The 12,199-nt window shown below is 34.1% G+C and overlaps 1 protein-coding gene across 3 annotated transcripts in view; it reads left to right on the top strand.

Annotated features, from left to right (window-relative positions):
• Positions 1 to 12,199, top strand: part of LOC129219352 (dnaJ homolog subfamily C member 4-like) — a 149,968-nt gene that overhangs the window by 40,276 nt on the left and 97,493 nt on the right. For 2 of the 3 annotated variants that reach the window (XM_054853722.1, XM_054853721.1), the window contains exon 5: positions 7,925 to 8,011. The exons of the other annotated variant lie outside the window; for it this stretch is intronic. In XM_054853722.1, the coding sequence (XP_054709697.1) occupies positions 7,925 to 8,011 (87 nt within the window). The remainder of the gene's footprint in view (positions 1 to 7,924; positions 8,012 to 12,199) is intronic. 3 annotated transcript variants of the gene reach the window in all.

The following is a 12,199-nucleotide window of genomic DNA, read 5'->3' as shown; positions in this document are numbered from 1 at the left end:
CTTAGTTCAAAAATAATATTTACAATATACTGAAGTTTTTCCTTTGATAAAGGTTTTGTTAAGAAATCTGCTTAATTATTTTTACTACTGATATAACTTAAACTAAATAAGTTTTCTTTGATCAGATCTCTTATGAATTGATATTTTATATCTATATGCTTAGTTTTAACATTTTCTGGTGAATTTTTAGAAAAATATATAAGCAGATTGATTATCACAAAATTGTATAGGAATATTTAAGTTTTTAACGACATTAATTTCTTTTAATACTCTCGAAAACCATACAAGTTCTTTAACACTTTCTGTTAGAGATACAAATTCAGATTCCATTGAACTAAGAGCGATTGATTTCTGTTTATTCGATTTCCAGTTAAATGGAATACCGGCAAAATAAATAATATGCCCACTTGTAGAATACCTATTCGTTAACTTATAACCCCAGTTTGCATCAGAATACGCAATTAAACTAGAATTGTTAACATTTGACAAATTAATTTTTAAACTTTTAGTATTAAACACATAATTCATGATATCTACAGTAACAGTCCAATGTTTAAATAAATAACCATTGCAAAATTGAGACATGACATTTACTGCAAAAGAAATATTTGGTCTGCTTCTCGCAGCTAGAAATGATAAACACCCAATCAAAGTTCTATATGGGTATTTTTTCATTACATCATTTTCCACAATTTCTTTCTCGTTAACCCTTTGAGGTAATTCAACACTGTTTTTGAAAGGTAAATTAACATGATTTCTTGGCAAATCTTTAAATTTTTCCATTAGTTTATTTATATAAGTTTCTTGATGCAAATAAATTTTATTGCCAATCTTTTCAAAATTTACACCCAGTAAAAATTTAATTTCCCCCAAATTTACGACGTCAAACTTACTTTTTAGTAATGCTATAATTTCATCAATTTTACTTTTACTTTTTCCAAATAATATTAAATCATCTACGTAAACCAACAAAACTATTTCATCTTTAAGTTTATAAGTACAATTACACCATTTCATTTTTTCAAACCCAAGTTTGAGTAAATTCGAGTCTAACTCCAAATTCCATTGTCTTCCCCTTTGATGAAGCCCATACAGTGCTTTATTAAGCAACCAAACCTTATGTTCTTCACTTTTAACTTCATGTCCAACAGGTTGGGTCATGTATACCTTCTCATTTAGACTTCCATACAAATAGGCAGATTTTATGTCTAAATGTACATGAGACCAACATAGCACGGATACAAATAAAATGAAAAACAATCGAACAATTGAAAAACAAATGACTGGCGAGAACACCAAATTGTAATCAATGTTTGCCCGCTGTTTCCAACCAAGAGCCACTAATCTTGCACGGAATTTTTTAATTATATTCTTATCATCCCTTTTTATGCTATATACCCAACGGTTTCCTATGATTCTACAATTTTTGGGGGGTTCAACTAAAGTAAATACTTTTCTTTCTTTGAATATTTTTAATTCTTTGTTCATCGCTCGATCCCATTCAAGTTTTTCTGGAACATTTTGACTATCCTGGAAGGTTCTGGGTAATTCTACGTTATTTACTTCGTCCTGAAATAAAGCGAAATCTATTTCATCACAAGTAAAATTATTTTCGTTCTCCGAATTAGACTCGTCGCTATTTTCATTTTCTGACTCCGGTGTTCGATCATTTTTCGGCTTAAACAAAAATGCATCAGGTTTAAATTCGATTTGTTGCTCCTCACAATATTCTTTTACTTTTTTTAAAGATCTTAACCTAGGTTTTCCCTCAGGTGGATAGTAATAGACGTCAACTCTATTGCTCTTTTTTCGCGGTCGTTCTTTTCTTTCCCACTCAGAAATGTTTAAAGGTTTTAGTTTTCTATCAGCGTCAGATTTTTGTTCCTCAATAATTTCATGTTCCTCTTCAATCGGCCAATTTAGCGTACCAATTTTGAAGTTTGCGTACTCATTTTTACGACCTTCACCGAAAAGACTTTCTACCCCATTTTTACGCTCGTCTATACTAACATGAATAGTTTCTTCTATAGTTTTTTCTTTCGGTAACCAAATTCTATACCCTTTTCTATTTGTTGCATATCCGACAAGTATGCCAATTTTAGCTCTGTCGTTTAATTTATGCCTTTTAACTTTAGGAATATGTACATATGCTAGCGATCCAAATAATCTGAAATGTTGTACTGAAGGTTTATGACCACTCCAAATTTCAATTGGTGTTTTACCTTTTGTAAGTTTATGCTCACAACGATTGTAAATGTGAACGAAAGTATGCAGGGCTTCAGCCCAAAACCTTTCTTGCAATCCACTTTCATGCAATAATGCTCTAACTCCATCTAAAGCTGTACGGTTAAATCTTTCTGCTACGCCTACTTGTTGAGGTGTATAAACAGAAGATCGTTCAATTTTTATCCCACGTTCATTTAGAAATTTTTCGAATTGCTTATGGCAAAACTCTAAGCCATTATCAGTTCTAACTGTTTTTAATTTACAATTTAATGTACGTTCAGATCTGGCTAGATAGGAATTAAAACAATCAAATACTTCACTTTTGTTTTTTATTGTAAATACATCTACTTTTCTAGAATAGTTGTCTATTATCGATAAAAAATACAAACTACCTCCCAGCAAACGAACTGGAGCGGGACCCCACAAATCCATATAACATTTATCCAACACATTATTAGTTAATGTTCCATAATTTCTGTTTAAAGAAACTCTAGTAGATTTAGCAATTTTACAAGTCACACAAGAATCGAAATTTCCCGTTACGTTTTCAATACCTTTGACACTATTGTTAACACTCATATTTTTTAGTAAATTAGCATTAACATGACCAAATCTTTTATGCAGATCATTTATGTTAATGGAAACATTATATGCATTCACATTAAATATTTCAGATTTCCTATAGTTAGGTATACCGTAAATAACATACAATTTCCCTACTCTATGAGCTGTTAAGAAATATTCATCATCTTTAGTAAAAATTCTCATTTTATTATTACACCAAATTATTTTGTACCCTCTTAAATCAATATTTGCACCTCCAATTAAATTCCTACGCATATTAGGTGTATAATAAACATTTTTAAGAATTAATTTCACAAAATTTCCATTATCTTTTACATAAAACACTATATCACCTACGCCCTTTATTTCACTAGTGCAATTTTTATCCCCAATTAAAACTTCACGTTTAGATACAGGATAAATGAATTCAAACCATTCTTTGTTGTTGCAAAAATTTCCTGTTGCTGCACAGTCTATCAAAAATTCCCCGAGTTCTATCGTATCTTCATTACTTGAGACTGACGAATTCTGCACTTCCATATGTTCCGTGTAAAAAATGCGGCTGTCTGGTTGAGACGATTTACTTTTGACATCCGGTTTTCTTCTGTTCTTGAAATAACAGTTTTTAGATAAATGATTATTCTTTCCACAAAATGTGCACGGCCCCAGAAGATTTCGTCTTTCATGCGATGTTTGCCTCAGCTTGCTTCCACTGTTAACGCTCGAGAACTGACTTTTCTTCCATTTAGGGATTGTATTCAAGTTCGAGCAGTCTTCCAATTTGGAAATGTGTGCGTTATCTACGGGTAGATATCCCTCTTCTTTCATCTTTAACTGAATTCTTCCCAATTCGCTTATTAACTGCTTTTCCACATTGTTGTAAGTGAATTCATTATCATCCAGGCGATATAATATTTGAACAAGGCTTTCAAACTCTTTGGGTAGTCTTCTAATTAACTGAAATGGTACTAACAGTTCAGGTATTTCAAATCCAGCATCTTTGATTTGAAGTTGCTCTTCCTTTACTCTTTGGCAGAAGATTCCAACTGTTTCTTCATCTGGATAATATCTCAGTTCATAAAATTCATCGATTAAAGTTGCTATACGAGCGCGGGAACAAGGTTCGAAGTTTTCCTTTAAAATAGTCCAAGCTTCTTTTCCATCTTCGGTACACTAAATCAATTTTAAATATTGCTGTTCAACACTTGTGTAAATTGTTGTGTAAGCTCTGGCTTTCCTCTGCTCGAAATTTCTTATCAGTGCTTCCGGGGATGTTTCTGCTGGTTGTTTTGGTTCCCCGACGATGAATTCCCAACATCCTCTGTCAATTAGAACAACTTTTACATCACACTTCCATGAACTATAGTTGAACGCATTCAGCTTTGGAAAGTTGATACTACTGTAATTTTTTTCTAGGCTGTTCTCCATTCTTTTCTGATATATCAAGTCCAACAATATGACGAAAAGTCTATAGTTATTTATCAGGGTTTTTAAGGCCCCGTAACCAATGTAGAATATATTACCGCTAATAGCGTTTATAACTTACATCCACCATGAAAATAACAATTTCCGTCTGTTGAGATCAGAAGACACTTATTTAAAAGCAAATCTTTTATTGAAGATATTATAACATACATGAATTTCATATCTACGATCTTTATTGCTAACCAAATTAACGGCATAACCTTCTAAAGCAAAAAAAAATCTTGTTTCCTTAACTTATAAGGACAGAACATTTGCATAATTCAGTTCACGGTTTGCAGTGATACTTTTCACTTTAAAAATATATAAGAAAATTTGCAAATGTGCTTTCAAATGTACGTACGAAAAACAATCAAATTAAAAAAATTCTAACACACACACAGGCATACACTCACACACATACACTCATGCCTGCACACAGATACAAACACATATGCCTACTTACACACACAAACACCGACACACATGCGCGTACACACACACCACTGCATACACAACACGCACACACATGCATACATACACACACACAAACACGCACCCACACACATGTGCCTACACAAACACATACACATGCGCCTACACAAACACACACGCTCGTGATTGCGAAAAACAATTTGAATTCAAGATGCCAAAAATTCAAATTAATATAATAATTTTTTTTTTTTTTGATCGTAGAATTTTAAGAATGCTTTAAAAAAAGGAAAAAAAAAAAAAAAACTCGCAAGAAAAAGAGCTAGAGACACATACAACATCTACAGAGAAGAAACATTGGGCATCTTTGAAAACAATTCTAAGAAAGAAAATAAGAAAAAAAAAACCTACAATGCTGCCTCCTATTTTTCGAATCAACTTATCAAAATGTCCCCCCCCCCCAAAAAAAAGTTTTTTTTGGAAGTCACAATGACCTCCTGTGACTTTCCACATGGGTGACCCTGGGGGGAGGGGGCAATTGCTTTAGTTCGCCAGGGGCGCTAGATCCCATGGTTACGCTACTGATTCCAAATACTCTTTTTTCGAATTATTTGAAGATTGGTAATAATCATGATAAAAATCTTGTCACAGGGGGGTCAGCTGACCCTTTGACCCTCCCCTGAATCTGCCCGTGCACCCATGTCTCCAAGATGGACCAAACAGAATACTCTATTGGGTGCAAATCTTGGGAATACGGTGGCCTTTCTAGAGCTCCAACGAAGTCCGCAAAATGTGTTGACAACACGATTTTTTTTGGAAGGAAGTATCGGGTATCGGCTTCGTTACTGGCTACTAAATATTAATTTCGTGAATGTTGTTACATCCCTTTATCATCACTGACAGCAGCGAAAGTTCTCATACCAAACTACTCTACGTATCGCGTAGTTGTGCATCAAATAACAACTCAGCATCTTTTTTTTTCATTCTAATTATTAATGTTGATGAAATAGAATGGCGCCTTCGTGCGCTGTTTCATCCAAAGTTTGAAGATGGGAAGAAAAAGAAACTTCCTGCCAAAAAAAAAAGGGTTAAGATTCTCGATATGCTTGAACAACTACAAAACGTCGACAGTAGCACGAAAATAAGTGTGAGTGAATCTTTCATGAGTATAATTAAAAGTCAAAACAAAAGAACTTAAAACTTAGACTTCAGAAATTAGTTTCAGTATTGAATTGCAGAGTAGTGTCTAAGCAAAGTAAATATGTATTATGAAAATGGAAGCTGCTCTTGCACTGTGGATTAAAGAGTTCAGGAAGAGAGGCTGTTGTCATAAAATGGAAAGGTTATAAAAGACAAGGCGAAACAACCGTATTTAAAAATATATTGAAAAAGAAAGGAGCATAAATCATCACCATCTTTATTTTTCAACTCATGAATATTATTACTGTATCTACTGTACAGTGTTATAGTGCAGCATTTTATTATTACTACATACTGTGTGTGCCGTGTTGTTTTATTTTATGTCTTTCCCTCCCATGCATTGATCATTCATTTTGTGCAACTTTAAGTATTTTATGTTGAATAAAACAGCTTTTTTTTATTTTTTAAGTTCAGTTCTTTATGTAAGAAACTAATGTATATTTGAGGAATACTTTAAATTAGTTTAAGGGGTGTTTAACAGTGTCTAAAAGAATTTGGTGTGTTTCAAAAAAAATGTATATGTAACGTTTCTCTACAAGGCGAAATTTCAACTTACGCGAGGAGTCTTGGAACGCATCCCTCGCGTAAGTCGGGACTCGACTGTATTTTGAAAAATAGACAGGGGAGCACTACCGGACCTCTTCTCCCCTAACGTTACTAAAGATCGTCTAAAATACGTTTTTAAGACTTAAAATTCGAAAAATTTCTGGGGAAGAAAACCCCGGACCCCTTTACTTTGGAATTAATATTATACTTAGGATTGGTTCATATTGGCTTCCTTTTAAATCAGAAGTCCTATACAATCGCCTCAGAAATACAGTAGTGATTACAGGAATACCATTTTGAGGCAGTGATATATGCCCACGTTTGTTAAGGAAAGGGGAAAACTATTGAGAAGGTTACAGCCATTTATGTTAAACTTGTGTCACCTAGTGAAAATTCCTTAAAAAGTGCTCTAGTTAAAGGTGGGCTATATTGATGTTTGTAAAATTCAAAAATTTTCCAAAGCATCAAATTTCGTTGATGCCGCTTAACAATGCAAGGTCTTGGAAACAAGGGTGTTTGCTAAACCTCATAAAACTTTGGCGTCCCTAAAGAAATTTTTATGCGTAAAACGGGATAAAATGTCAGCAAATACTTTGCTGCACATAGCCGAAAATTTTGTAACACATTTAAAGCTCTATTAAAACTAAAGGTATCCACTTTGAAAATTTGTAAATATACTAGACGAAAATATGTATTCATATGCATTTTGAAGTTTGGTTGAGATATTTTCATTAGCAGTAAAATTATAATGCATCATGTTTCTCTTTTTGTGAAACATCAAAGTCATCATAACCTCCTTATAAGAAAAAATATTAAACACAGTGAATAATTTGTATTGACAGCCCATTCAAGGGTTTCTCCATCACTGTTTTTTCAAAATATGATTTTTTAGATAAAGAGAGGAGATTCGTAAATTACCGAGAAACTTCAAAGAGAATGTTTTTTTTTCAATGCTGTGCACAAACTTCAACATTAAAGTTAATTTTAAGTCAAATGTGCATTCTACTTCTACTTCTTCTCTTCCCCAATGGGAGGAGTTTAACCCCTAAAACCCTCCCCTGGACACGACTCTGCAGACTAACATAAGTCCAAAAATGCCACTTTTCAGAGTATTACTACTTTTGCATTGAGTTTTCACAACGTAACTCAATAAAATAAATCCTTCATAATCTTAAAAGAGTGAGCCCCATTCTTTGTATGTAGCAGACGAAGGTTTTTCCACTCTTGCAAAGTAGCAATGATGTGACTTACGTTAGTCTAGCTTTGAGGTACAGATATATTTCCATATTAATGACAAAGTTTGTAATCTGGGCTCTATGTTTTATTATTTTGCATTAATTGTGTGAAACAAATATAGAATCATTCTCAAAACGTCAAGAAAACTATGCATTTTACACAAATTTCGTACAATGTGTTCAGCATTGTTGTTAATCATATTTTATATCTGGTTTAGTCGTGTTTTTTTTTAATTAATTTTATTATTATTATTTTTTAGCTATGCCAAAATGTATACTTTAACAAAAGTGGATGAGAGAAGTAAAATGATCAGTGAATATTATAGTGGTATACGAAAAAATGCTGAGTATGTAATTTATTTATTTCCTTTTTATCCTCTTTTTTAAGGGAGTGGTAGGGTTTTGCAGTTTCAAAAAAGTGATAATTGTTTCTTTTTGTTTCATCTTGTAGTTAACATTTAAATAATATATTCCCAAAATTTCAATTTGTTTTGAGAAAAATCCTCAAAGTTATCAAGTATTCAGTCTCCGCTCCTTCAAACTGTAGCTCCGACAGCTGCCGAAGAATGCAGCAGTTCTGATAGCTGCGGACGCTCCGAACGTCAGTGCTGCTTCCTTAAGGGTAGTTTAATCTATATATGTAAAGCAGACAGTGTTTGTTTGTTTGTTTGTTTCTTTGTACCCAATGGCCAGAAGCCCCCATAGCACCTACAGCTCTGAAAGTTGACAAATTCAAACATACCCCGAAGATCTGCACCTTTAAGCCCAAATTCTAAATTTCTAGTTAGATTTTTCTTAATTAAATATTTTATGTGATTTTTAGCCTTTTTTTTGTGTTTATTTCGACACAGACCCCAACTAATCCTGCCGGGAAACTATTATTTGTACTATAGTGTAGGGAATTTAATTTCAAATATGATGACCGAAACAATTTTGAAGATTGACCGACTTTTAAATTTTTTTTAATGAAATTTAAAAAAAAAAACTTTATTTTGCATTTTTTCCTGGTTTTAACTTTTTTCTAAACCCATTCCGCAAAAAATATGAGAGATTTCTTTCTGAAAATTTAGTATGTTGTAGTAGAGGTGCGACATCGATAGTAAAACATCGATGTTTCAGAACATCAATGTTGGAAATTAAAACATCGATGGTGTTGATACATCGACCAAAAAACATCGATGTTTTCGAACATCGATGTTTTAAAACATCGATCTTTTTGTGAATATTTAACATGCATTTTTTAATATACTACACTACAAACTTACATAGATGATAATCTCTAACAAATGTTTCTTAATGGATCAGGGAATTCGTTTGGCATTGCGTCTAATTTAAGCAATACAAAAGAATACGAACCCCACGAATATATTGAAACTACTGAACTGCAAATCATAAATACAATTTAATAGGAATAATTTCGCAACATCTTGGTACTATAATAAGACAAAAAATGATAATAAGACATGCAACAATTAATACAAACTAGTTAAATTTGCGAAAAAATATATCATAGCACTTGCAATCAGTTGTATGATGAGAAATAGTTGTGCAAATTATATTAAAAGTACAAAATTAATTCTGACGATTATTATTAAGAGCAAGAAATATGTTTTGCACTGTTAGTGCTATATAATTAAACACAAATTGTGCGTAATTGAGGGACGGCTTGTTGGGTGTAGACGCAGTGGCGGATACAAGTGAGAAGGTCAAGGGGGTCATATCACCCTCTCCCCCCCCACCCGCAACAATATTTGAATGTTTGCTCGAAAAAATAAACTCGATCAAAACCGTAAGAAGTGTATACAAGAAGAAGGGGGGATCATGGGGGTCATGACCCCCTCCTCCAATCAAAATCTGCGACACTATTTTGTCATCTGTTTCAATCAAAAAACTAAGTTGGAATGGGGGGCATGGTTTAAGGAGCAGAATTCGAAAGGGTACTAACTATCGGGATTTTAGTAGAAACGGAAATAGGGTGGCTAATAAGAGAAAAGATTTTAACACTTGGGATTCAAACAATCGTGCAGCATTAAATAAAAGTAAGATGGGCTTACTTAAGGTTTTTTATACAAATGCTCGTAGTATTAGGAACAAGATGGAAGAATTGAAAAGCATAATTATAGACGAGAGGTTGGATATTATTGGAGTTACCGAGACATGGGCTACCGAAAGTGATGATGATTTATTATCTATCGCTGGGTATAATTTGTTTCGACAAGGTAGAGTAGGTAAAAGAGGTGGTGGGGTTTTATTTTATGTCAGAGGTAATTAATGATAAACCTAATGAGATTGATATGATTTGGCTGGAGTTGATTAGTAATAGGGGCAAAAAACTACGTTTGGGGAATATTTATAGGCCACCCAACTTAAGCCAGGGTCAAGACGAACAGATGTTTAGTATTATTAGTGACATTTCTAGCAAGGGGTCAGTCATCATAATGGGAGATTTTAATTATCCAGGAATTGATTGGAATAATTTTTACCATAGTAATAGCAGAGAAGAGGATTTTTTGAAAGTTATTGGTGACTGTTTCTTAGATCAAATTGTAACTCAGGGTACTCGACAGGACGCGATTTTAGATCTAGTTTTCTGCGACATGGAAGGCTCTGTTCAGGGGTTATGTGTAGGGAACACATTGGAGATAGTGACCACAACAGTATTAGGTTTGGGATTAAATTTGATATGCACAAAGTAGAGAATTTTAGGTTTGTGCCCAATTTCAGAAATACTGACTTTGTGGCACTTCGGCAGAGTTTGAAAGCAGTTTTTTCTTCTGGATTGGACAATAGCGATGTGAATCTTCAGTGGGCAGAGTTTAAGGAAAATCTAGCGAATACGGTTAGGGATCATGTTCCTTTTAGGAGAAAGGGTGTCAACACTAAAATTTGGCCAATGTGGTTCTCCAGGGAAACTAAAGACGCTCTAAATTACAAGCAAGCTGCTTTTTATAGGTTTAGAGAAACAGGTCACAGTGCAGATAGGCTCCAATATTGTAAGGCAAGGCGTAAATTTAAGTATTTGGTACGGATTCAGAAAAGAGAGTTGGAGCAAAGACTGGCAGATAACATAAACAGGAATCCCAAGCGGTTTTTTGCATACGCTAATTCGGGGAAAGTTCGAAATAGTCATATTGGGCCACTGGTTGATGAGCACGGAATTTTAATTCAGGACGATAGTGATATTGCTAATGTTCTTAATAACTTTTTTTCGAGTGTTTTTAACGATAACTGTATCTCAACAGTTGACACCAACAAGACACAAGCTATAGTACAGCTTGAGGACTTTGTATTTTCCAGGGATGACGTTTTACTTCATTTGAAAAAAATTAAAGAGACTAAGGCTCCGGGGCCAGATGATATTTATCCGAAAATTTTAGTTGAATGTGCAGAGGAATTAGCAGATGTAATCGCAAACATTTTCAATGCTTCTTATAATTCGGGGACAGTGCCAGAGGACTGGCAGCTGGCTAACATTACACCGCTCTTCAAGAAAGGGTCTAAAGGGAGTGCGGGAAATTATAGACCTGTGAGTCTAACTTCGGTGGTTTGCAAAATTTTTGAAACATTGATGAAAATTAAGATAGTAAATTTTCTAGAGACTAATAATCTATTGACTAGTTTTCAGTACGGTTTCAGGAAAGGTAAATCTTGTGCAACTAATTTATTACATTTCTATGACAAAGTTACCATGGCTTTGGACAATAAGAAGCCTGTAGATGTTGTTTACATTGATTTTCAAAAAGCTTTCGATAAGGTACCGCATGTTGCTCTACTTAGCAAATTAGCTGATATAGGAATAGGAGGGAAAACTTTCATTTGGGTAAAAAATTGGCTGACCGGAAGGAAACAAAGAGTAGTTGTAAGGGGAAATTATTCTAATTGGAGTGAGGTCTTAAGCGGGGTTCCTCAAGGATCAGTGTTAGGGCCTGTTTTGTTCATTGTCTTTATGAACGATATTCACAAAAATATTTCTGGGAACATGAATTGTTTTGCTGATGATGTCAAAGTTATGGGGACTGTAGAAAATGAAGAACAAGCAAATCAGCTGCAAGAGGATCTAGATCATATTACGGAGTGGGCTGATAAATGGGGTATGGCTGTTAATGTTGGGAAATGTCAAGTGCTACATTTAGGGCATGGAAATAAGTGTACAAGTTATTATTTGCAAGGTTCAGTCATTAGTCAGGCAGACAAAGTTACTGATATGGGGGTCCTAATAAGTCAGGATTTAAAGTTTAGCCAACAGTGCAGCATTGCTAGCAACAAAGCCAATAAGATGCTTGGGTTTATCAATAGATCTATTTCAAATAAATCTAAAGAAGTTCTTCTGCCCTTATATAGAAGTTTGGTAAGACCCCATTTGGAGTATGCTGTTCAGTTTTGGTCTCCTTATCTTAAGAAAGACATTAATGTATTGGAAAGGGTTCAAAGGCGGGCTACAAGGCTAATAAGTGGACTTTCCCACTTAGATTATGATTCCAGGCTTAGAAGGCTAAAAATGTACAGTCTTGAGCAAGGAAGAGACCGAGGGGACA

The sequence above is a fragment of the Uloborus diversus genome, chromosome 3 (assembly GCF_026930045.1).
Source record: "Uloborus diversus isolate 005 chromosome 3, Udiv.v.3.1, whole genome shotgun sequence".
Taxonomy (NCBI): Eukaryota; Metazoa; Arthropoda; class Arachnida; order Araneae; family Uloboridae; genus Uloborus; species Uloborus diversus.
This window is presented reverse-complemented; position numbering and strand designations above follow the sequence as displayed.